The 26,389-nt window shown below is 52.0% G+C and overlaps 9 protein-coding genes across 10 annotated transcripts; 3 read left to right on the top strand and 6 right to left on the bottom strand.

Annotated features, from left to right (window-relative positions):
- Window positions 1-3: 3 nt before the first annotated feature.
- LOC108025833 (zinc finger and SCAN domain-containing protein 2) lies at window positions 4-2,083 on the bottom strand. Its single transcript, XM_017096491.3, has 3 exons — window positions 1,289-2,083; window positions 1,001-1,225; window positions 4-941 (listed from the first exon to the last, which is right to left on the bottom strand). The coding sequence occupies exons 1-3, from the start codon at window positions 1,997-1,999 to the stop codon at window positions 315-317; spliced, it is 1,563 nt and encodes a 520-aa protein (XP_016951980.1). The 5' UTR covers window positions 2,000-2,083; the 3' UTR covers window positions 4-314.
- A 321-nt stretch (window positions 2,084-2,404) lies between these two features.
- LOC108025863 (mitochondrial import inner membrane translocase subunit TIM50-C) lies at window positions 2,405-4,506 on the top strand. The gene is made up of 5 exons (XM_017096531.3): window positions 2,405-2,963; window positions 3,033-3,213; window positions 3,272-3,800; window positions 3,861-3,984; window positions 4,053-4,506. Exons 1-5 carry the CDS (start codon window positions 2,729-2,731, stop codon window positions 4,241-4,243), a joined length of 1,260 nt encoding a protein of 419 aa, XP_016952020.1. The 5' UTR covers window positions 2,405-2,728; the 3' UTR covers window positions 4,244-4,506.
- Window positions 4,507-4,717: 211 nt separating this feature from the next.
- LOC108025862 (zinc finger protein 718) lies at window positions 4,718-7,102 on the bottom strand. The gene is made up of 3 exons (XM_017096530.3): window positions 6,522-7,102; window positions 5,824-6,201; window positions 4,718-5,762 (listed from the first exon to the last, which is right to left on the bottom strand). The coding sequence occupies exons 1-3, from the start codon at window positions 6,960-6,962 to the stop codon at window positions 4,833-4,835; spliced, it is 1,749 nt and encodes a 582-aa protein (XP_016952019.1). The 5' UTR covers window positions 6,963-7,102; the 3' UTR covers window positions 4,718-4,832.
- Window positions 7,103-7,408: 306 nt separating this feature from the next.
- On the bottom strand, window positions 7,409-8,705 carry LOC108025674 (RING finger protein vilya). Its single transcript, XM_017096211.3, has 3 exons — window positions 8,232-8,705; window positions 7,845-8,002; window positions 7,409-7,781 (listed from the first exon to the last, which is right to left on the bottom strand). The coding sequence occupies exons 1-3, from the start codon at window positions 8,613-8,615 to the stop codon at window positions 7,574-7,576; spliced, it is 750 nt and encodes a 249-aa protein (XP_016951700.1). The 5' UTR covers window positions 8,616-8,705; the 3' UTR covers window positions 7,409-7,573.
- Window positions 8,706-8,964: 259 nt separating this feature from the next.
- LOC108025615 (mitosis initiation protein fs(1)Ya) lies at window positions 8,965-11,276 on the bottom strand. The gene is made up of 2 exons (XM_017096148.3): window positions 11,134-11,276; window positions 8,965-11,078 (listed from the first exon to the last, which is right to left on the bottom strand). Exons 1-2 carry the CDS (start codon window positions 11,173-11,175, stop codon window positions 9,036-9,038), a joined length of 2,085 nt encoding a protein of 694 aa, XP_016951637.1. The 5' UTR covers window positions 11,176-11,276; the 3' UTR covers window positions 8,965-9,035.
- A 277-nt stretch (window positions 11,277-11,553) lies between these two features.
- On the bottom strand, window positions 11,554-15,989 carry LOC108025953 (putative ATP-dependent RNA helicase SoYb). The gene is made up of 4 exons (XM_017096651.3): window positions 15,580-15,989; window positions 13,052-15,349; window positions 12,678-12,986; window positions 11,554-12,125 (listed from the first exon to the last, which is right to left on the bottom strand). Exons 1-4 carry the CDS (start codon window positions 15,859-15,861, stop codon window positions 11,799-11,801), a joined length of 3,216 nt encoding a protein of 1,071 aa, XP_016952140.1. The 5' UTR covers window positions 15,862-15,989; the 3' UTR covers window positions 11,554-11,798.
- Window positions 15,990-16,422: 433 nt separating this feature from the next.
- On the top strand, window positions 16,423-19,306 carry LOC108025849 (activating signal cointegrator 1 complex subunit 2). Its single transcript, XM_017096512.3, has 5 exons — window positions 16,423-16,785; window positions 16,840-17,000; window positions 17,069-17,671; window positions 17,743-18,021; window positions 18,082-19,306. The coding sequence occupies exons 1-5, from the start codon at window positions 16,669-16,671 to the stop codon at window positions 19,172-19,174; spliced, it is 2,253 nt and encodes a 750-aa protein (XP_016952001.1). The 5' UTR covers window positions 16,423-16,668; the 3' UTR covers window positions 19,175-19,306.
- Window positions 19,307-19,320: 14 nt separating this feature from the next.
- LOC108025850 (uncharacterized) lies at window positions 19,321-23,284 on the bottom strand. Of its 2 annotated transcripts, XM_017096514.3 has the most exons (6): window positions 22,794-23,284; window positions 22,632-22,721; window positions 22,059-22,148; window positions 20,400-21,251; window positions 20,000-20,342; window positions 19,321-19,883 (listed from the first exon to the last, which is right to left on the bottom strand). In XM_017096514.3, the coding sequence occupies exons 1-6, from the start codon at window positions 23,197-23,199 to the stop codon at window positions 19,541-19,543; spliced, it is 2,124 nt and encodes a 707-aa protein (XP_016952003.1). In that variant the 5' UTR covers window positions 23,200-23,284; the 3' UTR covers window positions 19,321-19,540. The 2 variants fall into 2 exon arrangements, with proteins under 2 accessions (XP_016952003.1, XP_016952004.1); XM_017096515.3 differs by lacking the exon at window positions 22,059-22,148.
- Window positions 23,285-24,053: 769 nt separating this feature from the next.
- LOC108025943 (WW domain-binding protein 11) lies at window positions 24,054-26,326 on the top strand. Its single transcript, XM_017096641.3, has 5 exons — window positions 24,054-24,296; window positions 24,364-24,489; window positions 24,555-24,652; window positions 24,720-25,906; window positions 25,973-26,326. The coding sequence occupies exons 1-5, from the start codon at window positions 24,233-24,235 to the stop codon at window positions 26,163-26,165; spliced, it is 1,668 nt and encodes a 555-aa protein (XP_016952130.1). The 5' UTR covers window positions 24,054-24,232; the 3' UTR covers window positions 26,166-26,326.
- The last annotated feature ends 63 nt before the right edge of the window (window positions 26,327-26,389 follow it).

Here is a 26,389-nt window from a genome sequence, read left to right on the forward strand (position 1 = left end):
CGATTTGGTTTTTTCTAGGGAACTTTATCTTCCCTTACAGGTAATAAATAAACAACAAATAATTCAGGTTTTTAGATAAGTTTTCAGTTTTTTAACTTGTCGTTTCTGGGTGCTCCCATTTTCACCAAGTTTTAGTGATCGGAATGTTTAATTTTTTAGTTTCTAACTACTTAAACAATTTCTTTTTGTAGAAGACTATACTTTTTCGCCTTTTGACTAAACGTAAGGTATTATTTGGGGTTAGAAAAGATTGAGTACTAAATAAATATCGTTAGTACATCAAGAGATTCAAGGGGTCTATTCCAGGCTTGTGATCAGGCCTCCTCGCGCAGCTTCTCCGTTTTTGGGTCCAGCTTCCTCCGCCGCCTGCCCTCCTTATGGGACTGCTGGTGGATGCTGAGCGAGACCTGTCGCTTGAAGGTCTTGCCGCACTCCTCGCAGCCAAACGGTCGCTCACTGCTGTGCACGAGCATGTGGCGATTGAGCTCGGATCGGCTGCCAAAGCTGCGCTTCTGGCACACCTGGCAATGGTGCGGCTTCTCCTGGCTGTGACACCGCTTGTGCGCAATCAGGTTGCTCGAGTACCGGAAACTGCGCCCGCAGACATCACAGCCGTGCGGCTTCTCGCCCGTGTGGGTCAGCATGTGCTTCTTGTAGCCCGACTTTTGGGTCAGCCTCTTGCCGCAGATGTTGCACTCGAACGGCTTGATGCCCGTGTGGATGAGGAGGTGTGTGCGCAGCGACGAGGCCTGCCGGTAAACCTTGAAGCAGGTGGGACACCTGTTCGGGTTGTTCAGGTCGTGCAGCGTTACATGGCCGTCGTGGGCATTGCGCGTCTTGAAGGACTCGCCGCAGATCTTGCAAACGTACGGCGTGGCCGTGCCATGGAGCTGCATGTGGTACTTGAACGAGTTGCTGGTGCTCAGCTGCTTGCCGCAGATCTGCCGAAAACAGGGTTTGACACCTTGGGTTTGTAGTTATATATCTTTGGCCAACTTACCTGACACTGCAATGAGGGATTTTGTGGCTTCCATTGTCGGCTTCGGCTGGCCAAAGGCTTTTGGCCCTCCACTTCTCGCTGCTCTGTTTCGTCCACAGTCTCGTAGAGATCTTTACCCGCTTTGGCCTGAGAATGGGGCTCAATACGGAGAGATTCTTTAGTTTTGGGAGGCTTTTTTGGTGGGTCATCGAGTGCTATGTGGTACTGAAAGGTTCTTTTGCGGATCTGTAGAGAGAGGAAGACTTTTGAAGGGTTTACTTTAGACTTTTTCATAATTTATCCACTCACCACACACTGAGGCGACGAATTGGGGGTCTTTCCAGGCTTGCCTTTGCTGACCAAGATGTCTGGGGTTTGCTCCGGCTCGTCGACAATCTCGTACAGATCTTCACTAGCTTTGGCCTCCAAGTGAAGCCGTTCTCCTTGGTCTGCCGTCTCTGATAGCTCTCCCTGGCCTTCCAGTTGCACTTCCAGCCTCTCCGCCTGCAGCCTTGGCTCTTTCTCCCGGCTTTCCCCCTGATCTACTTCGATAACCAGGTGTTCCTCCGCACTTGCCATGGATTCTTCAGGCTCCTCTGCCACCTCCTGGTCATCGATCACAAAGACGAGGTCTTCGGTGTATTCAGGCGACTTCCTGGCGGTAATAGCCAGCTCATTGATCCTTTTGGTGCGGCAAAAGTCCGCATGGCTTTGCCTGAGAATCCTGTCCATGCGATGGACACTCCGCTTGAATTCCAGCGAGAGGCGCAGCTTGGTCACACACTCCGGGCAGATGTGATGGGGCAGGAAGAGCTCAGTCTCCAGGATCTCCAGGCCGCTGCAGTAGCTCAAGATGCTGGCCAGAGTCGTTAGTTTTCCGGATATCAGGTTGTTGAGCGGCTTGAAGAGGGGCAAGCAGCGCGGCGATGAAATGTGGCAAACGCGGCACAGGGCGTCCATGGGCGTTTCAAGGCGTGACAGGAGGCTTTCCGGCAGCTCCAGCGAGTCAGCCAGCGACATGGTGGCCTTGGTTAGACTTCAGTGGCGGTTCCAAAAGCAAAAACTAACTTTAGCGTCCCAAACTCAAGTTTTGTTTTCAAAAGTCGTCAGAGATCAGCTGATCCATTAGTGGTGGCGCTCAAAAAAGCTAGATCGTGGACAACTCAACTTGGCTTTAAAATAGCTATATTTTTTTTAAATTTATAAGTTAAATTAAAGAATGCAATATACAAAATAAATTAGATAGGCATATTTAAAAATCTGTAAGCCCCTGCAGGCTTTAGAAAACAACGTATAGTTACACTTGAAAACAATATATAGCTACATTCATTATTATTACGCGCTCTTGGTAGAAATCATCTGATGTCAGGACTTTTGTGTCTCAGAACATTTAGAAATATCAACGTTTTTTTACAGAAACTTATTAATCGCTTTATAACTCATCGAGCCTAGTTTACGTAGCTTACCCATTCTAAAATTGAAAGTTAATAACCCTTTGTTGTAGGCACCTCCACAAAGGTGCTAAAAGAAGAAAATTCGCTAGAACTGGCTAGAAAGAAGCCGCCTCGCAACAACGGAACACCACGTGCTGAATGGCCTAACGCCTGCTGGTGACTGGCCGCCAGAAATCCCTAACGCCATCGCCGTGCCGGTGCGAGGTTGAAATCTTTATTGGAAATTCTGTGAGAAAAAGGTCCCTGCTCGGCGGGCAGGACTCGAAATCGGCGCAAGGACACGAATCCAGGCAGCATGAGCATGGCCCCGGCCACCGTCCTCCAGATGCTGCGCGGCCTGAGCTCGCCGCGCGTTCTCGCCCGAATGCACCAGCCCAGAGCATTGGGTAATCACCCAGTCCACCACCACCACCACCACCTCCACCATCGCCGTGCTTCATCGCGCCTGGCCACTTCCACACCGCTGCCATCGGCTCCGCCGTCCCTCGCCCCGATCCTGCACACAGCTCGCGGCTACAGCAGCACCACCAGTAAGTGATCCGCACGGCGCCAGCCACCAGATCCCCCAACCAATCATCGAGCCTTCTTTCGCATCACAGAGCAGGAGGCTGGAGGAGCCACCCCCGAGGCCGCGCCACCCGTCTCGAATGCCCCGCTGCTGGCCAAGCTCTTCCCCCAGACCTCGCCCGAGGTGGACAGCACTGCCGAACAAGAGCGCCAGAAGCGCGAGGAGGAGGAGGCCAAGGAGAACGAGCGCGCCTGGAAGCGCATGAAGCTGGGGTGGGTACTCCGCTTCACAATCCCTCAATCGCAGCCTTACTTACCCCTTCTCCTGCAGCTTCGCAGTCTTTGGCGGCGGCGGTGTGGCCGCTGGCCTGTGGGCCGTCTACGAGTTCGGCAAGCCCGAGGTGGATCCCAACGGGCAGACCATCGAGGATGAGTTCACACACAAGCCGCTGGTGCAGCAGTATCTGCAGCGGATGTGGAAGAGCATGCACTACTATCAGCGCATGATCCAGGAGCCGTCGCGGGCCAAGCTGCTGCCCGATCCGCTCAAGCCGCCGTATGTGCAGCCGCGCTACACGCTCGTCCTGGAGATGAAGGACGTGCTGGTGCATCCGGACTGGACGTACCAGACGGGCTGGCGCTTCAAGAAGCGTCCCGGCGTCGATCACTTCCTGGCCGAGTGCGCCAAGGAGTTCGAGATCGTTGTGTTCACCGCCGAACAGGGCATGACCGTGTTCCCCATCCTGGACGCCCTCGATCCCAACGGCTACATCATGTACCGCCTGGTCAGGGATGCCACGCACTTTGTGGACGGGCACCATGTGAAGAACCTGGACAACCTCAACCGCGACTTGAAGAAGGTGTGTGTGCTTAAAATGCCTTCTCGACAGAGTCTCTTTAAAGATCTGGATTTCTTTTAGGTAATTGTGATTGACTGGGATGCGAATGCCACCAAAATGCATCCGGACAACACATTCGGCCTGGCCCGCTGGCATGGCAACGACGATGACGGGCAACTGCTGGACTTGATTGCCTTCCTGAAGAGTGAGTTTTGCCACAGATAACTGCGGGTTAAGTTCGAATTATAAACATTGTCTTGTGGTTCCCCCCAGTTATTGCCCAGAACAATGTGGACGATGTGCGCGAGGTGCTGCACTACTATCGCCAGTTCGACGATCCCATCAGCCAGTTCCGGGAGAACCAGCGCAAGTTGGCCGAGCAAATGCAGGAGGCGGAGCGCATCGAGCAGTCGAAGACCAAGCCCATGGTCAAGCAGTGGTCGCGCAACATTCTGGGGCGCTAGGAGGCTGGCCATCCCGCACACCCCCCGTTCCATATCCATACCTTAACCTTCCGCCTGCCCCGGGGCACAGAGATCGGGATGCTCCACGAGCACAGCCCCTGCAGCAGCCATATTTTCGTCGGTGAACAGAGGTGGCCAGAGGGAGCCGGGTGCAGGCGAGGAAGGCACGCTCTTTTTATTACTCCTTTGGGATAAGGATAAGGCGAATGTTTTTGTTTAAATAAATAACTAAACTTGCTTGTTTTTGTTGTTTGGCAATGTAATCATAATAATATTATTATAAACAGATGACCTTAAAGCGAAACCAAAAACAGAAAACAAACCGTGTGTTTTATTGCTAAGGGAAGGTATTCGGTGCTATCTAATCAAAGACAGTGATAGCACCCGGTGGAATATCGTTAATGGATACATCATACATGCTCCCAGAATGTAAAAAAGGAGACTTTCTGGGGGTAGAAAAATACATGTACATGGTACAGTGTCATTCGGGTTTATTGTGTGTGATTTCCAACAGCTCCACGCAGTCGTAAATGTAAAAACCTTAGGCTAGTCTTACGCTCTACAGCCGCACCCTTCGGCCGGTGCCCGCTCAAAGCACCACCACCACTTTGGAGGTGGACACCGGCTGCTCAGGTACTTCGGTTAGGTGCAGGTTGGCGGCTCCTCCGCCGCCGCCGCTGCCGCCGCCTGCTCCTCCTGCCGCCGCCCGTCGGCGATGATCGATCGACTGCGCGCCGGCGGTGGCCAACACCGGCGTCTCCTTGTTGTGGACACGCAAGTGGCTATTCAGACGCTTCTTGGTGGGAAAGGCCTTCATGCAGACTTCGCACTTGAACGGCTTTTCGCCGGAATGCAGTCGGACGTGGGCATTGAGGTTGCTGGTGAAGGTAAAGGCCCGCCCGCAGATGGGACACTTGTGCGGCTTGGCGCCGGTGTGGACGAGCAGGTGCTTCTTGTAGCCCGACTTCTGGGACAGTCCCACGCCGCAGATCTCGCAGGTGAAGGCCTTCTCGCCGGTATGGCTTATCTTGTGCTGGCGCAGGGAGGACGAATCGTAGTACGCCTTGTCGCACAGATCACACGCATACGGCCTTTCGCCCGTGTGGGTGAGCTTGTGGCGTCTCAGGTGGTCGTAGGCCGCATACCCGCGCCCGCACTGATCGCAGTTGTAGGGCTTCTCCTCCGCATGCGTTCGCTTGTGGGCCGCCAGACTGGAGGTGGTGCGGTAGAAGCGATCGCAGATGTTGCACTGGTGCGGCTTGACATTGGTGTGGGTCAGCATGTGCTCCTTGTAGTTGCGCAGGTGCTTCAGCCGCTTGCCACACTCCTCGCACTCGTAGTGCTTCTCGTCGACGTGGGAGCGCATGTGCTGGTTGAGTCGGCACTGCTGGCGGAAGGCCTTCTGGCACACGGTGCACACATGCGGCAGAGCTTCGCCCGTGGTCAGAGGCGTTGAGTCCAGCGACTCCTCCAGGAAGTCCTCCTCCTCGCAGACATCCCCCTCCTCCCCTTCCGGCAGCTGTGGTTGAGAAATTGTGGATAAGTTGACTCCCTTTGTATGTTGTACCTTGACCACCTACCAGATGCTCCTCGCGCTCGTTCTCGTCCAGCTCGAGGGCCTCCTCGCCGATGACCTCGTCTATGGCTCCTTCGGCGGGTATCACAATCATCTGGCCGTCCAGTATCTCGTCGTGGGCTCCGGACTCGTCCATTATCTCGATCTCATCCTCCTCGGTGACGATCGTCTCGAACTCGTCCTTGATCGTCACATACTCCACTTCGGCGGGCTGGAACTCATGAACACTCTCCATGGTGATGTGCTCCTCCTGACCGCCCGCTTGTTCATGCTGTTGCTCCTCCTCCGTCAGCTCCTCCTCCTGGTCGGCCACCTCCTCGATGACGAACTCCTCATCGTTCAGGTGCTCATGGCGCTCCGACTCGACTTCTTGTTCTTCCAACTGCAAGAGACGGAAGTCATTAGGATTGGCTATTAGGTGTTAGCTCAATGCAATGATTAAGGATTGTGGGAGAGACGCCTATATGGCATTCTATTTGAGAGTCGGCAGAATCCCTTCGTTTTATCAAATTGCTTAGCATATCCAACCTACCCCAATCTATTTTGACGCACCCCCATATCATAGTGATGGTTTGAATACTATAAACCAAGCTATCTGTGGATCCACCTCGCATAACTAAGAACTCCTACTGAGCAACTCGGACCTGACCTGGCACAATTCACCATTCTGTCTTAAAATACCACTAAATACTACTTATTTACACTGCCGGGCTCCTGCTCCTCGTTGAGCATCTCGATCATGAGGTACTCCTCGCCGGGATCGCCCGCCTGCTGTTGCTGGTCGGGATTCTGGTGGTGGTGCTGCTGCTGGTGGTTCTGCTCGCCCTGCTGACTCTGCTGGTGGCTGGTGCCGTGCGCCTCGTCCAGGCCCAGGCGGAGCAGCTCATCCGAGTCGATGACCATGCGCTTGAAGTTGAACGCCTGCTCGAGCAGGTGCAGGCAGTTGAGGCAGATGTGCTGCGGCATGGCGGCGCCGTCCTGCGGCTCGAAGGAGAGCCCGGCGCAGTAGTGGAGCATGCTGGCCAGCGTGGTGCTGCCCTCCGGTCCCAGCTCGATCTCCTCATGCAGCGGCTTGTGCTGCTTGCAGGCACGCGTGCACGTCCGGCAGTTGAGCACCACCACCCCGCCCGCCTTGCCGGTCATCTTCGGCTCCGTGTCCGTATCCGGTGTCCTAGTCCTGGTGCGCAGCGTGGGGAAGCGCCGGATTCGCCGCTCGTTGACTTTTGGCTTCCTTTTTAATTCACTTTTTTATGCGTTTTTTGCAGATGTTCATTCGATACAATCGATATTTCAGGCATCGATTGTGGCCGCTGGTTTGATTCACGAAAGGATTTATCGATTTATCGTATTCGTTGCTGTTAGTGTTGGCGGGGAATGTTTACAGAGAATGTTAACTTAACAGTAATGTGAAAGAAATAAATGTAAGTTCACAGCAAATTGCACGTTAAGTTTGAAGAAAAATATAAATTCACAGAGAATTGTAAGTTTTAACTTGTAATTTATGTAGTCCATTATTTATTTAACAGTATAAGTTGTTATGCTCATTGCGTAAACCTCTTAATATGTAATATATTTATATGGAATTCAACTTTAATGTTTAACGTAAACTTTTATTCGGATAACCAAGTTGATAATGTAAAGGTTAGAGTACTTTTGAGTCCAAAAACATCTTACTTTCGCAGTTCCAAGCTATTTACATGAGTTTTAAGCTATTTACTCAACGATATTGTAGAGTTTCTTATTCGAAAATTAGATTAGAGAATGAAGGAGTGATTTGGGTGATGCCTGAAGCCGGTGACATGCCTTCGCTTAGATTGAGTACTGCGAGTCGAGTCCTTTGAAGCTCTTCGCCTGGGGGCCTGGGAGTCTTCACTACCTCGAATGCGTGCACGAGTGGAATCCGGTGCAGGTGATGATGACTTTGTCGTCTCCAGCGAGCGGTTCACCTGGGCCTGGGCAATCCTAGGGAGCGTAGCAATTAAACACGTCAGTGGGGATGCAGGAAATGTGTATAACAAGACGAACCTTTGCATTTCCGCCTTCTGATTCACCAGTTTTATGTGCTTCATCCGCTGCGACAGCTTCTTGCGCTCCACGCGCAGCATCTGCATCTCCTGCAGGCGCTTTTGGCACAGGGCCCTGGCCAACTCGGTGTCCTTGGTCAACTTGTTCACTTCCAACTCCTGCGGAAACAGGAGAATCAAATATAAAATATCAAGTGTTTGGTACAATACTTAGGAAATTGAATTGTTTTACAAGGATTTAAAAGGTTTTCTAAATAGGTGGGTGAGTTCTTGATATATTCCGAGATTTAAGGAGCGTTTAAAGACCCTGTAAACCTGGGCAGGTAATCATTTCAGAGCTTTGTTTCCTTGTCTTGAAGATCCTAGAGCAAGGAATACTCATCCGCACCTTCCTTTTCTTGAACCTGTCGAAGTGCATGTGGTTGCGCTTCTGGAACTTCTCCACGGTGTCGTTGGTCAGGTTGTAGGGCTCCGGGTGGAAGTAGTCCTTGAAGAGCTTCGGCATCATGTTGGTTATCTGGCGGCCGCGCACTCTGCCCTTGCAGGTGGAGCACTCGTAGATGGGGGCGTCGCTGGGCGTGCGCCCGGCCGTCACCTTGATGCACTTCTCACAGAAAACGTGGTGGCACGCGAGCAGGAAGAAGCCGAACCTCTTCTCGGCGAACAGCTCGTAGCACCTGCTGCAGTGGATCCACAGCTTGACCGCGTCCGCCTCGTCAAAGCCAGCGCCGCCGGAGGGCGTCTGGAGCTTACCGGACCGCGGCTTGGACATCCCACAATCCGCTGTCGCTTTAAAAATTCAAATTAAATTAATTAATTGCGCTTTGCTTTGTTTTGGCGTGGGCACAGGATCATTTAATCGATATGGCAGCTCTGCCTAAGGCCCCTCTACACGAGGCCAGTTCTAAGCTGAGCTTTTGGGTTTCCTTAAACACCAAATAGTTAAAATAAAGAGTGTACCATCAAATAATGGCTGGAAATATATTTACACAATTCTTTTTTATAGACCCTTTGCTTACAAACCTCAGAAAAAATGCTAAAAAGCGTGAAATAAAGCTGTCAGAGTTGCCAGTGCGACAAAGTGATCTTGTCCAAGTGGCAACGCTCCGCATAACGGCAAATGCTAGACCAAACATTTATTAAAAAAGAAATTCACAATAAAAACACAAATTTGCAATTAAAAGCTTAATTCCTAGTGGCGGCGCATGCGCTCGATGGGCTCCCTGGGCCGGATGCGGTAGCGCTTCGAGGAGCTGGACGGCGACAGCGGGCTGCAGTACTGGTTGTCCAGCGTTTGGGTGCGCTTCCTCTTGAGGCTCTGGTTGTCCTCCATGGAGGACACCGACTCCTTGCCGCCGGGACGCACCAGGGAGCCGGCGATGGAGGCGCAGCGGCGGATAAGCGAAACCGAGCCGGCGTTCTCCTTATCCTGCTCCACATCCCTGCCATCCACCTCCTTCTCGCCGCGCAGGCTGGCCGGCAGCCGCATCATGGAGGTCATCAGCGACCACAGGCGGCCGGAGTTGGGCGGCTCCTGCCGCTTGTCGTTGCGCGTGGAGGCGTTCGTGGGCCGGAACACCTCGTCCTCCTCTTCGTCCGGCTCCTCCGGCTCGCCCACATCCTGCACGCCGCTGAAGACCCTTCGCTGGCGACACTCGCGCAACGGAGGACGCGCCCTCGGACGCTGCAATGGCGGCGAGACCAGGGCCAAAACCGCCATCTCCTTCTCCTTGGCCTTCTCCTTCTTGGGCGAAAACTCGCCGCTCAGCTGGCGCGGCACAATCGCCTGACGATGACGCCGATCTGGTCGTTCCGGCGTTCCAGGATCCGGGGTGAAGAACTGATCCTTGGTCTCGTCGCCCTCGCCATGCGCCATCAGCTCCTGGCCGCTGCCCTTCGGCGGCGTCTCGAACTTGATCTGCTTCTTATTGATCCCGGCGCCAGTCACACGGAGCGGCGTTATGGCCGGCACATGGACATGGAGGTCAGCCGATTCCGAGGTGGAGCGTATGATCTCCACACTCTCGCACGAGTTGTACACCGTGGAGGAGCTCTCCTGCGAGTTGGAGTTCATTCGGGTGATGATGATCGATTCGGTGGTGAGTTTCTGGGCGGACAGCAGAAACGGACGCTTGTAGAGATCGGTGTTGCGCGAGCAGCTGGAGCTGCTGCTGACCTCCGAGCTGCTGGACTCGCTCTGCGTGCGCCGCACGGCTGGCGAGAGGCGCAGGTCCAGGGCGGAGGATCCTGCCGCCTCGCAGGAACTGTGCTCGCTGAGATCGAGGCGGACGCGACGCTGAATCACCGCGGATGGCGGCTGGTGGACCAGCATACCGCCGTGCTCCACGAAGGCCTTCTGTATGCTCTTCGACATGACCTGGCGCAGAGGTGTGGCGGCGCTCATCTTATTCCGGGCGCCCATCTTCCAGGCGCGCTGCTGCAACGGCTGCTGTTGCTGCTGCTGGACGGGATTGCTCTCCAAGGCCGGACTCGGCTCCTCGTGGTAGATACTGGACACATGCCCGCCATTGGAGGCATTGAAGATGATCGGCTCCTTGGGCTTGGCAAACACGGATTCCACCTGCAGCGGCGTGGATGTGGATCGAATGACCTTGCCCTTCCCGGCCGTTTCGGGCGGATTCACGCTCAGGTGGCCAATGGAGCGGCGGATGGAGCTGTTGCTGAACGAGGACAGGTTGCGTATGGAGGAGACGCTGTCGCTGATGAACTCCTCGTGGGTGAGCCGGCTCTTGGCCTTCCAGCGCATGTTGATCAGCGAAATGGGCGTGACGCCCGGCGAGGTTTGCGTGGAGATGGCGGTGCTGTTGGGCGCCTTCTTCACCGTCACCTTGGAGCTCTCCGTGTCGGCGGTGAGATCATTGCAGCTCTGCTGCTGATCCACACACTTGCTGAACTCCCGCAGATCGTCGACGCGCGTATAGTTGCGCTGGCACTTGCGGCATCTCAGGGGCAGGTGGCACGTCTCGATGTGGGCCAGCAGCTCGCCGTGCATCTCCTCGCGCAGCAGCAGCGGCTGCCGCTCGCAAATGGGGCAGAACACATAGATGGTGGTCGCTCCCGACTCCATTTGATGGCGGTGCTCCGTGATGCCGGCGCCGCCGCTGGAGCCCTTCAATCCCAATGGCTCTCGCACAGCAATGGCGTGGGTCTTGAACTGATGATTCTGGCGGCACTTGCCGCAACAGAAAACCCGCTTACAGATGTGGCACTTGCCCTGGAAAACGAGGAGGGATCACTACTTGCGGCACTGGGATGCACTGGGAGCCTACCTCGTCGGGCTGTCGCATGATTAGGACATTGGAAAACGACATTAATTGCGCAAGTGGCGAACTCTACACATGGACAAACACCTTCACAGGGCAAGCAAACGGTTCTTCAGTTAGATATGGAAGTTAAAGAGATATAGGTAAAGTAATGGGTATTACTTGTATCGATTAGTGTGGAAGTATTTAACACTAAGTAGGTTTTCCTATCCTCTACCCAAGTAGATCGTATAAATATATGGTATATTAAGTTCTGTTGTTATATATATTGTATTATACCTAGTAATAGCTGATTTTGATCAGTTCTAATGTATCATTTCTTAAAAATCAAGTCCTTAGTTAGATGTAAAAGTTGATGTTTTCATGGTTAACCAACCAAACCCAACGCAAACCATTATAAAGACTTTGTTAAGTTCCTGCAATTTATTAAACGAGAGGAACATTGCAATATAATAACAGCGCAGAAAGTTGAACTTCATCAAGTATATGAGAATAAGGAGTGTAGAATAGTTCCATAATTAAGTATTATGTTTCAAATGCAGGAATAATCAATTGCCAATGTTCGAAAAATGTCAAAAATCATGAAAGCATGTAAACGCTTTCGTTTCGTGTTAAAATGTAAGCCCATTGAGGAGATAAAAATGTTCAGGCGAGCAGGATTCAATGTAAAACTAATTGCTTATCAGGCACGGCTTGGGCTCGGAGCTCAGGACCATCCTGATGAGCTTGTCCAGGCAGCGCTCCTCCTGATAGACGCGGAAGCGATTTGCCACGAAGCTGCGGAGGTCGTTGCCCTCGCTGTCGACCACATCGCGCACGAAGATGGTCTCCTGGATGGTGGCCTGCACGACGGCGGAGAACTCGCGACTCCGTCTGTTCTGCGTGCGGCTGAAGAACTGGTTGCGCACCACATTGCGCACGTCCTCGGGCCAGATGCGGTCCAGGCTGCCCGGCTCCAGGCCAGTGATCCTCACCTCCATCGCCTCCCTCGGTTGGTCCTGCAAAGGGTTCAGGGATATTTAAGATATTATAAGAATAAAATATTATGAGCGTAGAATATGATATTACTTAGGATATATCAACTACAAGCATATATTAATTTAGTGTGCTATATGAATTATATGTTGATATACTATTATTATATTATATTTTTATATATTTATATAAAATCATTAGTGGAATGTAGAATATGATATTACTTAGGGTATATCAACATATATTAATTTACTGAGTTATATGTCTATATTATGATATAGGACATATTATTATATTATATTTTTACATATTTAAGATCAACCAGGGATAAAACATGATAAGGCCTAGAGATAGCTCAAGAAGTTCTCTAAATTTAGGAAGAAGTGCATGATATTACTAAGCACATAAGATAGTCTATATATAACATATATTCGACATAAGATGAAGATTAATTTAATATTTTTTTATGATATTTGATATCAAGATTTTTGAGATACAATCATATATCATATATAAGTAAGCAAGAGGATAATACATTGTGTTATAAATGAAAGCTTAATATATTGATTACCTACCTTAAAGATCTTTTCGCAGACGTACACTTGGCTGGCGTTGTAGCTGAGGATCTCGGTGGACGTGTCCAGCAGTTGCACCGAGACCTTGCCGCCCTCCACGTCCAGGACGACCGCCCGCTCGTAGCGGTTGAGGTTCTTCACCACCACCCTCTCGCCGGGCACAGGACTCGGATGCCGGTGTCGGTGCTCCTCCAGTTCGTAGTGGCGCTGCACCTGCTGGCCCAGATGGGTCATCGGAACGCCGAGGAAGTGGGCCACTGTGGGAAACTGGTCGTTCAGACGCACGGATAGATGGGCTGGGCTGTTGCACTGGCGGACACATGGAAGGTGAGTCGGTGGTCTTAATTGGCAAGATTCATATCTAAAATACTCACAGCCAGGACCGTGAAGCGAATCTCCCCCTTGGTGGGGTAGTGATCCGGCGGCACGACCTCCTGCCGCCACAGCAGATGACGATACTGGCAGCTGTTCCTCAGGCAATCCCCGTAGGCAGACAGCTGGCGGCAGAGCTTAAGCCTGGCCGGGTGCAGTGGCTCTGCCAGGCGGCGCTGGGCCAGAATGTCCAGCAAGTGGGTGGGCCTCGGAAGGCCGTGCTTCAGCAGAAAGTCGGCCATCAGCCAGATGGTGTCCACTTCGGTTTCCTGGGCGAAGATCACGGACTGACCGCGCTGCTTTGGTGGCACCGTCTTGTAGTTCTTGTAGAACAGGCTGAAGCGGTGCTTGAACCGCATCCAACTGGTGGACCAGCTGTAGTGGATGAGCAGGACTACGTAGCCACATCTTAGTTTCGACACCACATCGTCGGAGACCAGGAGCGGGCAGGCCGGGCAATCCCGCCGCCAGCGGGCGACTTGGGGGAAGCACGACTCCGAGATGCAGGTCTGCACGTCTATCCCCTTCTTGTCCAGCCTACGGCGGAGAAGGAGCACCTCGTCTGCGCTCGAGCAGACCACAACCGTGCGCTCCTCGACGAGATTGGTGTCCCTGAAGAGAGCCACCAAGCGCTCGATCTTCTGCTCCTCCGGCACTATCCTAGTGTCCAGCTCAACGCCGCCATAGACGCTGGCCTCCAAGGCGTCGTCGAAGAGGATGAGGACATCGGGCATCAGCGGCAGGATGCGCTGCACCATCAGGTCATTCAGCCAATTCCGTCCGGAGACAAAGAGTTGGCACTTATTCTGGCCCAAGTCGAACATTTCGGGCAAACGTTTGATCACCTTCATGGTGATATCCGGCAGCAGGCGCACCATGTCATTCAGGTTATCCAGGGCTATGTACTTCACCGCTGCGCCATCGAAAATGGGCGCCTTCTTGGAGTGATGCGACAGCAGCTGGAGCAGCAGGTCCACGCTGGTCAGCAGGATTCCCACGGGCTGACTGAGCCGGCCGGCGATGTCCGCCACATTGGCCCTGTCCCAGTGGTTGACCACCGCCTCCAGGCCCGCCTCATTGCCCAGCGAGCGGAGGAGCGAGTCCATCCAGCGGCCGATCTGGTTGCCCTGCGATTGGTTGGCGCACACAAAGATGCTGGTGGGGCCATGGTCGTCCGCTGGACGGCGTTGCAGCTCCTCGTGGCTGCGCTGGCACAAGGTGGGCAGATAGCACCACGTCTTGCCGGTCTGCGTGTTGCCCACAACGATGAGGGGCTTTCCCGCGGAGACATGTGGCCAGGCGAATCGCTGGACGGCCTTGGCCCGCGACTTGGCCACACCCAGCTGATGTATGGCACTCCTGGTGGCGTTGCTCATGCCCGCCACTCCGCCCAGATCGTAGCACGGAACGATCAGGTGGCGACTCCAGGCCAGAACGCCATAGTTATAGGCAGTGATGCCGCCGGCAGTGAGTGAATCATCCAAGGGATCCAGCAGAGGAGAGTCCTCCCCAGTTTGGAACGAATCCAGGGAGAGGGTGTCATCAATGCCAACGAGATCTGGAGGCAGCTCCAGGGAGAGCGACTCTCCAGGAGGCACAATGGGCGGAGGAGCACTTTGAAGTCTGCAAGACCCAAAGAAGTTCTGTAACTCAACTTCCGAAGCCTCCATTGGTCGTTTGGTATGCCACAAACGCAGGTCTGCCACCGGAGAGGTTTCTGGAGAGGATTCGTGTTTTGAAGGCTTGCCACGTGGAAGCAGTGAAGTTTCTTGATTTGTGGACTCATCGCAGCTCAGTTTTAGGAACTTTTCCATAAAGTCTTCTAGGGTCTTATCCTCATTATCAGCAAGTTGGGAGTTATGAGACGATTTTGGGATTGTCTCGAGGGCAGAGGTAGAGCCTGTTGGATAAAATAGCGATTTTCCAAAGGCCACCATCTGCGCTTGACCATCCATTGCGCTGAGGCTCTGAAGATGCTTGGGTTCCATCTTGACCACAGGCCTTGGATCCTGAGGAGGTAGTGGCACTTCCGGTTCCGATTTGACCTCCCTTTTGAGGGGGGTTGGGGTTTCCCCTTTTTCCGTCTCTGGTTTTATAATATTTTTACCAGAAATCTTTGTTCCTTTGTCTTGAGCAGTTATCACCAACATTTCGGCTTTGGTTGCCGACTTGCTCAGGATCTCCCAACGCTCCTGAAACTGTTTCAACGGCGGCAGCGTCGTATGGATCACGAAATTCACCCCAAGTCCCTCGAGATGATTAAGCATGGCATCGCAAAGGATCAGAGCTTGGTGAATGTACTGGAAATAGGTTGAAAAAATCGTATTAATATTTTAAGAGACCAAAAAAAATATTTTTTTCTATAAGTTAACTTTAATATGTTCAATAATTTTTGCAGTGGATGTATTTTTCTATATCCTTATAGAGAACAGAGTTCGATTACCCACATAGAATTCATTTAATTTTAATTTTTTAATTTATTTTATGTTTAATTTAATATTTAAGCATGTAATTTTTAGAGCAAACTTACCCCCTTCGACCAGAGGAGCAGCACTTGGTGGGCCATCGGGTCGGCCGCCTCCAGGAGGAGTGTGTTCACATCGCGACCGGCGAGCTCCGATTTCAGATGCTCGGCCTCGGCATTCTGCTGACAGATCAAAATAATTCTGCATGTGTTCGGGTCCCTTCCTCTGATCGTTTGGGCCAGAAAGTCGAAGGAGGCTTCTCCGAATGTGGGGCTGGCGTACGTGAAAGTGGTTCCCTGGTACTCCACCGTAAAGCTGGGCACCTTGAGCTCTGCAAGGGGCTTCATTCTCGCTCGCTTAGACACTTCTAATTTGAAAATACCAAGAGCGCGGCCGTCGAAGCACAGCAAATAAACAAATCACAATATTTATGGGGCTTTAATGGATAAACACTTGGAAGAGCAAGTTCTCCGCTCGGGAGTTTCGAACAAACTGAAATTATTCGGAGGAAGAGCAGGGTTTGAAGTTTGACACTGACAGCTTGTACCGAGGCTACTTATCGATGAGGAGCACTGTTTTTAAGAAAGGTTTTTGGTAATATATACCTGGAAATAATTTTATTTTGTTGGTAGTTCCCCAACATTTAGTTTTTTTTTTATTTTTTTATGTAAGTACATTTATCAAAAACTAAAAATTTCACTTTTTCCTTTGATATTTTTGGAAAAAATTATTTTAAAAAAATTTTAAATGTGTTTTTTATTTTATTTTTTTTAAATACACATCTTTCAATTTTTTGTGCTTATGCTTGCTTACAAAATGTTCTGAACTATTAAACAAAGAACAAACATTGTTTTAAATCCAGGTTTTTAGGATTTTGCTTTCAAAATGATTTACTTGAATATATGTAAAATAGATTTTGAATTTCTTTCGTTTTTTCTATTCTAGCTTTTTCCCGCTAGATACCGCTGGGTCGCTTCCCGCTAAACCTCTGGCAACACTCCGCCAAAACACTCTGACGTCACAAGCTGCACTTGCGTGCGTCACCTCGCCAACGTGCGGCCACCTTGCGCTGCACGAAATTCGCAAAAGTTCACTTTCCATTGGGCCAAATATCCTAGTTAACTAGTTAATCCCAGCCAAGTCAGGGCGCCGCCATGCTGGACAACGACGCCAGCAACAACAACAACTGCAACCCGCAAAAGCTGCCGCTGGGCGAACTGAAGCTAGCGCTTTCTGGACAGGATGGGGTGCGCAGGCATGTTCCGGCACTGGTGGGTGGTCATTATGGTGCTCCCTGTTATGAATTAACACTTTTACTTCGGCAGGACGAGCACTGGGTGCGCCGCGAGAAGCCCTTCGGCAGCTACCTCTGCCTGATGGGCTCCTATGGCCACCTGAAGTCCGGAGCAGCGCTGGAGGAGTGGACCTTTGCGGCCAACAATTGCCGCCAGGACATGGAGTTCCTGCTGAGCCTCAGTCAGCACGAGTGAGTGTGGCCCTCCGTTCCGTTGCCCCCTCATTGTATTGACCATACTCCTTTGAAATCCCCGCCAGATTCTGGTCCTACATGGTCTACGAGGAGTCGGCCATGGCGGCCATTGTCACATTCCTGCAGCGCGCCAATCCCTACTACAGACAACCGAACACCAGCCAGTCCAAGGAGCAGGAGCAGGCCAGCCTCCTTTACGGCCAGCTGCTCGATCTCGTGGTGCGCCTGGTGATGCGACTGTGCACCAGCAAGGAGTCGGACTCGGAGTGGATCAGCGCCCAGCAGCACAGCAGCCTGTTGTACAGCAACTACCTGATCTCGGTGCCAATGCTCTTCGATCTGCTCATTGCCGTGGGCGATGCGGAGCCCACGAATGTGGAGCTGCTGCGCGAGCTCTTCGAGAAGGTGCTGCGCATGCAACCGGAGTATCGCAAGGACCTGAAGGAGGCGCTTGCCTTCTACGAGAGCGCCTTCCTCAGCATGCAGATCCAGGTGGAGAACGAGGGCTGCGAGGGCGCCGGCGGCGGGGCGCCCTTGGACGCGGACCTGGAGACGCCCTACGACGACGTGGTGCTCTTCGCCATGGACTGCGCCTACACGCTGCGCCTGCTCCTGCTCCTGTGCCCCGACCTGGTGGAGACCATCGAACAACTGCGTTTGGGTCAGAGGTGAGATCATTTTGAGTGCTTCTAGTATTCGCTCTGCGAGATTATATTTTCCTTCTCTCTCTCTCTCGCAGCATTGCCAATTTCTATGACATGACCGTGCCCATGTTGTACAAGAACATCTACATGGTCAACCCGAGGGCCAGCTCCCTACGCTGGCTGAACGAGACGCGCCAGCAGTTCCTCTTCGTCATCCGTCGCCTGGTCAGCCTGCAGATGGAGACGGGCCGGGGCCAGCAGCTGGTGGAGCTGCTGCAGGAGTGCCTATCCGCCCAGACCTTCGTGGTGGACTACCAGCGACAGTTTCCCCTGGAGCACGACATGGACTTGCTGCTCCAACGCTGCCCCAATATGTAAGTTGTCCACTTCATTTGAGATCCCACCTGTGTTAATTGGCCTCTCCGCGTCCGCAGCAAGAACTACAAGGTGGACTTTGTGATAGCCGGCTACCAGAAGGCGCTGAGCAGCTGCCCCGGCGGCATAATGGCCGACGACATGGCCAGCAACCTGGACACCGAGGAGGAGGAGGACGAATACGAGGAGGAGACCTCTTCACGCACATCACCACAGCAGTCAGCTACGGCGGCCAACGGAACCGCCAGGGACATCGACTTGGAGGTCACAGCCGTGCTGGACGTGCTGCCCGATCTGGGCACGGGCTTCATCCGGCGCCTGCTCACCCGCTACGAGAACAGCGAACAGGCCATTGCTGCCATTCTCGACGACAACCTGCCGCCGGATCTGGCGCCAATGGATCGACAGGAGGTCTATGTGCCGCCCGATCCGCAGGACAAGCTGCAACGCCAGACGGGCGTGCGCCACTTTAACGTCCACGATGGCGATCGCTACGATGTGCTGACGCGCGACCAGCCGGAGTGCATCATAAAGCAGGGCAAGGGCCTGCCCGGAGCGCCGCGCAATGCGGAGCAGCTGCTCGATGACAAGCGTGATGTGCAGCAGCTGAAGGAGCGCTACCAGCAGTACGCCATGGTGGAGGAGACGCCGCTGGAGAGTGGCGAGTATGACGATGAGTACGACGACAGCTACGAGGCCCTGAACGAAGGCCAGGCGCCGCCGGTGAGCCTGCTGCGGGCTAGACTGCAGGGCGCTGCCGCCAATTCCGCCTACGAGGCACAGGATGAGGTGGAGGACGAGGACGAGGACGAGGAGAGCTCGAACAGCGGTTCGGATACGGAGGCGGCCAAGCGTAACAATAGGGACTTCTGCGAAAATCCAGAGGTGATACGCGCCCGTTACCAACAGCGCCAGATGGCCAAGTACGGACAGAGAAGTGGAGGAGGCGGCGGCGGAGGAGGAGGAGGTGGTGGCGGCGGCGGAGGTGGTGGACACTCCAATCCCTCTGTGGTGGGAGCACCCAAGGGCCAGGGGCAGTCGCAGCAAACGCAACGCAGCCGTGAGCAGAAGGAGGCCCACAAATCCTCGCGTGCCAATCACAATCGCAAGGCGGGAGCAGCCTTCAAGCGCAGCAAGGGCATGATGGGTTAGCCTGCGCCCAGGAAACCCATTTGGAAGATTACAAAATAAATGTAAAACTAGTATAAGAACCCGTGTTGACTTTACTTTGGCAAGCGTTGCAGCGGGATTAAACGACAGTGACCTTGGTTCAAACAAAGCTTAGTTAAACCACGAAGTTACATTCAATTACATCTACATCTTGTGTTTATTTTGTCAAAAAAAATTCTTAGTTTCTACTAAAAAATAATAAGTATGTCACAGTTTATTTCTCATGAGCCACCGGCATTCTTGTGGGGGTCCTTAGTCAGTATTCATTCGCCATTAAATAGTTTGTGAATTGGTAGTTAACGTAAAAAATATAAACTATAAACTAGAACGTAACAAAGGCACTGCACCCTAGCCCGTGGGGGCGTTCATCTTTTTGTACTCTTCGTTGAGCAGCCTCATCCTGGAGCTGTGCGTGCTGCCGCCCTCCTCGCCCAGCTTCAGGTAGTTCTCGCGGACGAAGGACTTGAAGGGGGTGATCGTGAAGTCCGGCCGGGTGCCGTGGCAGATCTCATCCTTGCGGCACGGCTTCACGGCCACCTCGAACTGGCAGTAGTGGCAGCGCACGCGGTCCAGCTCGAACTCGATCCTGCCGTACGAGCAGCGGCAGCACATGGTGCAGGTGTACTTGAAGGTGGCCTGACAGTCCTCGACCGTCGGAAGCTCCGGCATCGCGCTCTTCGCCTGGTAGACCCTAGGCAGTGGAGGATACAGGTGAGTAAAAGCTTATATAGATTCGCAACCAATGATGGGACTTAATAAGCTCAATATCCCTTTGAGGAAGAGCCTATCCCAGGGTCCGGCTCTCACCATCTGCGGCAGTTGTCGCCATGTCCCGTCTCGCGGTTGAAAACGAAGGCCGCCGCATGGCACATCTCGTGGAGCAGCGGCTGGATGAGCATGCCCGGCTGGCTGATGTTCTCCCACAGCAGAATGCGGGCGGTGCGCCTCCCGGAGGCGGCCACCTGCAGTTCGCTTTTGCAGTGCGTGGTCATGCCGCGCTTCCAAACGATCGGCGCCATGAGGCCGCAGTGGAAGATGGCGTGGTTGAACATATTGAAGAGCACTTTGGACAGGGCCACTTTGCAGTCGTTGAAGCTTTTCTCCCTGTAGCTCAGCGCCAGCGGGTGACACATGTTAATGGAGGTCCTCGCTGAAAGGTAGAGGCTTGGCAACTAGAATTAAACCATGGAGCACACACAGAACTCACGGTTGAGCGACTCGACGAATCTGTAGAAGAGCGGGTGCTGCTCCAGGCAGGCAATGCTGCTCTTGTGGCGGCGGCAGATGAGGGCCACTTGCTTGCGGCTCGGCAGTTCGCTCAGATCGATGGGCTCCTTGAGCGCATCCGGCGTCTGCTCCTCGTACGAATTGGCATTGGCCTGCAACACCATGTCGTCGAACATCTTCGTCTGGCGCTCCTCCTGGGTGGGGCGGCGGCGATGCGACAAATTCAGGCTCGACCAGGTGGGCGTCGGGGTCCGGGGAGACTGGGTAAGGCGCTTGGGTGAGGGCGTGACTAGGCCTGTGGCCGAGGAACGGGATGAGTCCAGCAGACGACTGATCGATAGGTTATCCACACTCTCCTGCGGTTCCTCCGGATCGTGGTCGGTCGCTGGATTGTAGAGCCGGCGACGTGCCGCCATCAGGCCCAGAAACTTGTGCATCTGCGTCTTGAGTTCCCCATCATCCTCGAGGGCGATATTGGCCTTTGGCTCGTCCCTTACGACGGCGACTTGCTCGCCCAATTCGAGATAGACAATGGAAGACGCTGCCACCGGCGAGGATTGGCTGTCATCGGTGCTGCAGGCACTGCTGCTGCTGTTCCCCAGGCTGCGCCGCTTGCACCCATGCCACTTGGGCTGCACGAACTCCAGAGCCTGCTGGTACTCCTCGTCGTCGGTGTCCAGCCACTGGTCATCGGAGTCCTCCTCGCCGTCGTCCTTCGACTGCGAGGAGGAGTAGTCGAACGCGTGGTTCATGCGCGTCACCACGGCGCGACCGCTGCGCGTCACCACCGAGCGATTCGAGGGGGTGGCCACCTCGTCCAGATTCCGATGGACTGCATGATGAAAATATAAAAAAAAGGGTTTTAATAAAAAGGAAATAGTAGGCAATTGGTTTGGTTTTTATTATTAGTAAATGGATTTCGTATAATTAAGGTATTTGGGTTCCCGCAATCTAGGCAATTTTTTTAAAAATACTAATCATTTTAAGTCTAATATATTTACATGGGCATATTATCTTAATTAAAACTTATTTCCTAAAAAGATTCTTTACAGGTCCTTTAATACTCACTGTACTTGAGTTCTCCTTATAGGATTTTAATATATTTTGGTGATATCTACATGGCAGTTTCTACTTATTTAAAAATATATTTGTGATGATATTAATTATTTAAGAACATAATCTTATTTAACCGGGAAGGCCCCCTAGTCGATAGACTATATAAAGAAATATGAACATTATAGGTGTAATATTTTCTAACAAATTTAATTATGTAACTAAATCAGGGACCGTAATTAAAAGTTATTTGTGATTTATTGAAGAAGACTTACTAAGAATTTTATTGTAAAATCAAAAAATAGAACACTCTTTTTGATGTTGTACATCAGCAAATGAGGAAAGCAAACAAAAGTATTGGTATTGTTATAATAAAATACTGCCAGCGGGCAAATTAAAATAAAAATAAGTAATAATAAAAAACAAAAAAAAATAAAGGGGTTTCTTAAAAGTTAAAAACTACTCGTAAATGAAAAAATACTTTTCCTGCTTTTAGCACGCTTAAAAGTCTTCCTATACCAGTAGATAAATAATCAACAATGATGTAATTTCACAGACGTAGTTCGTTTCGAATTCATCAACTCACGTTTCTTACAAGCCGGATCATCGTCACCATGACCCGAAGCCCTTCTCTTCCTCATTGTGGCGACGTCCGCGCAGGCACTAGTACTAGGACCTAAGAATTACGACCCACGTATAGGTATTTTAACATCATTCTCTAAGAGACAATATCAGTCGGACTCTGCGAACGGTCCGATGCTGTGTAAGATTATTCAAAAAAGCCAGCAACTATATAATAGGATATGAATCATAACTACAAATACCACCAAACTGCTTGAATACCAAGCGAAACAAATGGCACAAGAATTGAGATACTAAGTATTCACCATGGGCATCTTCGCTCGGTGTTTTCCTCATCTCCACCTCGCATTTCCGAGTCGCCACATGGTTATCATTATGCTCTAGGGGTTACTTAACTATTAACGAAGCATGCTCCTCAGGAAAGATATGAGATCAAGCCAAGAGTTCACTTAAAAAGATTACCCTCTTTCAAGAACAATCGTTCGGGGTTTACAAGGCTTAAAGCTAGGGAGTTGCTGGGTCTTAAGGATATTCTTTGATCCTTTCGAAGGATGAAAGGCGGCTCTCACGCACTCACATTTCTTGATCTCCAGATCGTGGTCCGCGGGATCCGGGGAGTGTCGCTTCAAGGAGAACTTCGGCGCATCCATGTCGGCGGCGCCAGGACCTACGGCAAGCGGAATGGGAATGTGCATGTTAGGCCTGATCTGAGCCAGTTGTCATGATGCTGGCCACTCACGGTTGGTGTCCGAGTCCAGTGACAAGTGTCCGAACTCGCAGTCTGTGGTCTCCTCGATGGTTACGTTCTCCGAGGTGCTGTGGTACTGGGACGAGTGGAGGCAGCTGACCAACGACTCATTGGACACCCCGGATGACACCAAAATTACGCTGCTGTTGCTGTTGCTGCTGCTGCTGCTGATGTCGGCGTCCACAAATATAACACTGTCGTTGGGCTCCGTATGGGTTTCGGTGATTTCGGTTTGGGGCACCTTGCACGGCGACTTCAAATGAACCAGTTGGGATCGGGTTGTGCTGGCCGGGCTGACGGCTGGGTCACAGCCTGCCGCCGCCGGGTCCTCATTCTCGTCCCCCAGGCGCCAGTCCATGAACAGGTCCGCCAGACTCCTGTCCGGATTCCCAGACATCTTCACGAGCGAATAACAACAATATTTATTTATAATAGTTTAAATGAATCGATTGGCTTCTGCCGCTAACAAACAAACAAAAATCGCCGGGCCGCCAGTGTTGGCAAACGGCCGGAAGCGACTTATAGCGGGTAAATTAAAAGCCAGCCACCGCCAGTTGCATCGGCTTGAACCTGCTCCCTGCTCAAAATGTCACGCTTTTAGGGCTTCACTCACAAGTTGTAATGAATGTATGGTACTTTAATACATTTATTACATTTGAAAAGGTGCAAACCACTCATATATGCCATAATTATTATGACATTTAATAAAGATTATATTAAAAACCTTATGTATAACCAGCTATACATAATATGCATGCAGCAAGTGTGTATATAAATAAGTTTCAATAACATTCTATGATCTTTTTGTTAAGATTAAAATTTATTTTAAAGACTATTTTTGAATTAACAAATTAATGTTACCTTTCCTATAAGTCGAATTTTCGAATAGAAATATAGTATCCTAAATGTAATAAGAAGAAATGTATATGCCGTAAAGGCTTTTATTTAGTGAATCCTTGAAGTTTGATCCGGTTTTTATTGCCTATTTTACACAAATTCAAATGGTAGAAATATTAAGTTTATAGAATTAAGTATTTGGGCGTTCCTCTACATATGCGATAATAGTAGTAAAGTAAATAATAATAATAGTAAAGTAAATAATAATAATAAAGTGATACATTTGAATTATTTATCTAGCTGTTAGCTATTTCCCGCCAGTATTTACTGTTACTGTTACATTACCACCGCTAGAGTAGTGTTAATTTTGGTACTGTGCAATCGCCTTTCAAAAATCGATATCAGCAGGCTTTTTATCGGACCTATCGTTCTGCGATAACATATCCCAGCACAATAAATAAATAAATAAAAGCATTATTATTAAAGAAAAATACAACGCTGGGCAGGAAGGAACTACCGGATAACCTTATTAAGAGGCCGCCACTCGGTTTTGACATTTCGTTGAGTTGCAGCCACCGTAAATCGCCGGCAAGATGGGGCGCCGCTCCATCAACACCACCAAGAGTGGCAAGTACATGAATCCCACGGACCAGGCGCGTAAGTACTACCATTGGCCCCACATCCCACATGTAACCCACCAGGCACCCATCCACCACACTTTCAGGCAAGGAGGCGCGCAAGAAGGAGCTCAAGAAGAACAAGAGGCAGCGCCAGATGGTGCGGGCGGCGGTGCTGAAGAACAAGGATCCCTCACAGATACTCGAGGAGATGGAGAAGATCGACGAGATGGGTGGGTAACCACGAGGGCAGGCACTCGTACCTTTCAGCCACTGACTCAGTACCTTCCATTCACAGAGTACAACGTGCTGCAGCCATCGCCACTCAACGAGAAGGTGCTGCGCGACAAGCGGAAAAAGCTGAAGGAAACCTTCGACCGGGTGATGCGACTCTATGTAAGATTGGCTCGAAGGTTGTCGAGATGAATGACCGTCCTTAACCGCCCACTTATCCCTCTTCCAGCACAACGACGAGCCCGAGCACTGGGCGGACCTCAAGCGCAAGGAGGTGGAGTACGAGAAGAAGCGCCTGAAGAAGCAGCAGTACTACGAGAGTGTCAAGCACGCCCAGAGCGTCCAGATCGATGAGATTCCCCTGCCCGCACCGGTGTCGGCGGCCATACCTGGCGGTCCTACCGGCACCGCTGGCGGACCGGTCGTCGCGGGATTCGGTGCCGCCGTTGGCATTCGGCTTCCCCCGCCACCCATGACCATGGCCCTGCCGCCCTATGCCCCTGGTGCTCCGCCAGGCGTGGCCAAGAACAGCGATGCAGCTGCCAACGAGGCACAGGCGGAGAAGTCCAAGGAGGACGAGGAAAAGGATTGGCTCGGTGTACCGCCGGGACCGCCGCCGGATCTGTTTGCCCTGTCCGAGCTGGATTCCGATGCCGAGGGCAACACGGACTACGATGGCGAGGGTGAGGAGGAAGAGAAGGAGTCGCAAAGGAAGAGCAAGGACAAGGACAAGGAGGCCACGGAACCGAATAACCAAAACATCGATGACTTTATGAAGGAAATGGAGCACGTGCACAAGCGAAAGCACCGCAAGCTAGCGGCCAAGGAGGACGAGGCGGACAAACACCGGGAGGACGACGAGGACGATGATGACTCCGATAAGCGTTTGGAGCGGGCCTCTAGCTCCGACAGGAAATCCGCCAGCAGCAGCGACAGCGAGGACGACGATCATGATGAGGATGATGATGAAGACATGGCCGAACCGCCGAGCAAGACAGCACCTGTGAAATCCTCCTCCGCCACGGCAGCGCAACCAGCACCGGCTCCTCCGACGGCGCCGACACTGCCTACTATTCCGTTGCCCCCGGCGTCGTCGGTGCCAGCGCCACCACAACTGCCGCAACTCCCGCCTATTCACAATCTTGGGCCACCGGGCATCATGTACCGACCTCCGCCCTTGCGACCACCGCATGCGGGCTCCGGTTTTGGCATACGCATGCCACCTGGACCACCGCCCGGCGCTAGGCCACCACACGGCCTGGGGCCCATGCCCCGCATGGGCATCCGGATGCCGCCGGGACCGCCACCGGGTCTGCCACCTCGCCTGGCCCACCACAACAAGCAGGGCGGCGGTGGCGGTCCGCCCAAGGAGTCCGCCAAGGGTGTGACCACCATTACAGCCAAACCACAAATCAGGTGGGTTTTTTGGATAGCCCCTACATATTGCTCTTTATCGAGTGCTAACGTTGTGTTCTTAATCAGGAATCTGAGTGCGGATGTCACCCGCTTTGTGCCCTCCACGTTGCGAGTGAAGCGCGAGGATCAGCGGCGGACGGCGAGGCCCAGGCACGCGGCCAACGATGGCCACCACGTCCCCTCAGAGTCGCACACCAAGCCGCCCACCAAGGACGACGCCTATCTGCAGTTCATGAACGAGATGCAGGGCTTGCTTTAGCGCCTGAAGGGAGTCCTGTAAATTGTGTAGTCTAAGTCCTAAAATGAGTCATTCAAACCAATATCCAAAGCGTTTCATTGGTGGCTTGAACAATAGGTTTTTTTTTGTAAGATCTTGACAAACAGTGAAATAAACTTGTATTTTCGTTTGCAACTTACAAACGTTTTAAAACTAAGTGTGGGAGCCCATTTTGGTTTAAGTTTCTTTAAGTTCTCTTTCGAATA

Source organism: Drosophila biarmipes, chromosome X, assembly GCF_025231255.1.
Source record: "Drosophila biarmipes strain raj3 chromosome X, RU_DBia_V1.1, whole genome shotgun sequence".
NCBI classification, from domain to species: Eukaryota; Metazoa; Arthropoda; class Insecta; order Diptera; family Drosophilidae; genus Drosophila; species Drosophila biarmipes.

Bases quoted from the DNA above. Each gene is read 5' to 3' on its own strand.
- LOC108025850 (XM_017096514.3), bottom strand. From the start codon at position 23,199: ATGTCTGGGAATCCGGACAGGAGTCTGGCGGACCTGTTCATGGACTGG. The intron at 22,722-22,793 runs GTGAGTGGCCAG...CGCTTGCCGTAG, and splicing joins ACTGGACTCGGACACCAACC to GTCCTGGCGCCGCCGACATG. The intron at 20,343-20,399 runs GTGAGTTCTGTG...TCTACCTTTCAG, and splicing joins ATTCGTCGAGTCGCTCAACC to CGAGGACCTCCATTAACATG.
- LOC108025953 (XM_017096651.3), bottom strand. From the start codon at position 15,861: ATGAAGCCCCTTGCAGAGCTCAAGGTGCCCAGCTTTACGGTGGAGTAC. The intron at 12,987-13,051 runs GTGAGTATTTTA...TGTGTCCGCCAG, and splicing joins TTCGCTTCACGGTCCTGGCT to TGCAACAGCCCAGCCCATCT. The intron at 12,126-12,677 runs GTAGGTAATCAA...AACCCTTTGCAG, and splicing joins TCTGCGAAAAGATCTTTAAG to GACCAACCGAGGGAGGCGAT.
- LOC108025862 (XM_017096530.3), bottom strand. From the start codon at position 6,962: ATGACCGGCAAGGCGGGCGGGGTGGTGGTGCTCAACTGCCGGACGTGC. The intron at 6,202-6,521 runs GTAAATAAGTAG...CGTCTCTTGCAG, and splicing joins AGGAGCAGGAGCCCGGCAGT to TTGGAAGAACAAGAAGTCGA. The intron at 5,763-5,823 runs GTAGGTGGTCAA...TCTCAACCACAG, and splicing joins ACGAGCGCGAGGAGCATCTG to CTGCCGGAAGGGGAGGAGGG.
- LOC108025863 (XM_017096531.3), top strand. From the start codon at position 2,729: ATGAGCATGGCCCCGGCCACCGTCCTCCAGATGCTGCGCGGCCTGAGC. The intron at 2,964-3,032 runs GTAAGTGATCCG...TTCGCATCACAG, and splicing joins CGGCTACAGCAGCACCACCA to AGCAGGAGGCTGGAGGAGCC. The intron at 3,801-3,860 runs GTGTGTGTGCTT...GATTTCTTTTAG, and splicing joins TCAACCGCGACTTGAAGAAG to GTAATTGTGATTGACTGGGA.
- LOC108025674 (XM_017096211.3), bottom strand. From the start codon at position 8,615: ATGTCCAAGCCGCGGTCCGGTAAGCTCCAGACGCCCTCCGGCGGCGCT. The intron at 8,003-8,231 runs GTGCGGATGAGT...CTGTTTCCGCAG, and splicing joins ACAGGTTCAAGAAAAGGAAG to GAGTTGGAAGTGAACAAGTT. The intron at 7,782-7,844 runs GTTCGTCTTGTT...TACGCTCCCTAG, and splicing joins CAGAAGGCGGAAATGCAAAG to GATTGCCCAGGCCCAGGTGA.
- LOC108025615 (XM_017096148.3), bottom strand. From the start codon at position 11,175: ATGTCGTTTTCCAATGTCCTAATCATGCGACAGCCCGACGAG. The intron at 11,079-11,133 runs GTAGGCTCCCAG...CTCGTTTTCCAG, and splicing joins TCATGCGACAGCCCGACGAG to GGCAAGTGCCACATCTGTAA.
- LOC108025943 (XM_017096641.3), top strand. From the start codon at position 24,233: ATGGGGCGCCGCTCCATCAACACCACCAAGAGTGGCAAGTACATGAAT. The intron at 24,297-24,363 runs GTAAGTACTACC...CCACACTTTCAG, and splicing joins GAATCCCACGGACCAGGCGC to GCAAGGAGGCGCGCAAGAAG. The intron at 24,653-24,719 runs GTAAGATTGGCT...TCCCTCTTCCAG, and splicing joins ACCGGGTGATGCGACTCTAT to CACAACGACGAGCCCGAGCA.
- LOC108025833 (XM_017096491.3), bottom strand. From the start codon at position 1,999: ATGTCGCTGGCTGACTCGCTGGAGCTGCCGGAAAGCCTCCTGTCACGC. The intron at 1,226-1,288 runs GTGAGTGGATAA...CTCTCTCTACAG, and splicing joins ATTCGTCGCCTCAGTGTGTG to ATCCGCAAAAGAACCTTTCA. The intron at 942-1,000 runs GTAAGTTGGCCA...TGTTTTCGGCAG, and splicing joins ATCCCTCATTGCAGTGTCAG to ATCTGCGGCAAGCAGCTGAG.
- LOC108025849 (XM_017096512.3), top strand. From the start codon at position 16,669: ATGCTGGACAACGACGCCAGCAACAACAACAACTGCAACCCGCAAAAG. The intron at 17,001-17,068 runs GTGAGTGTGGCC...AATCCCCGCCAG, and splicing joins CTGAGCCTCAGTCAGCACGA to ATTCTGGTCCTACATGGTCT. The intron at 17,672-17,742 runs GTGAGATCATTT...TCTCTCTCGCAG, and splicing joins CAACTGCGTTTGGGTCAGAG to CATTGCCAATTTCTATGACA.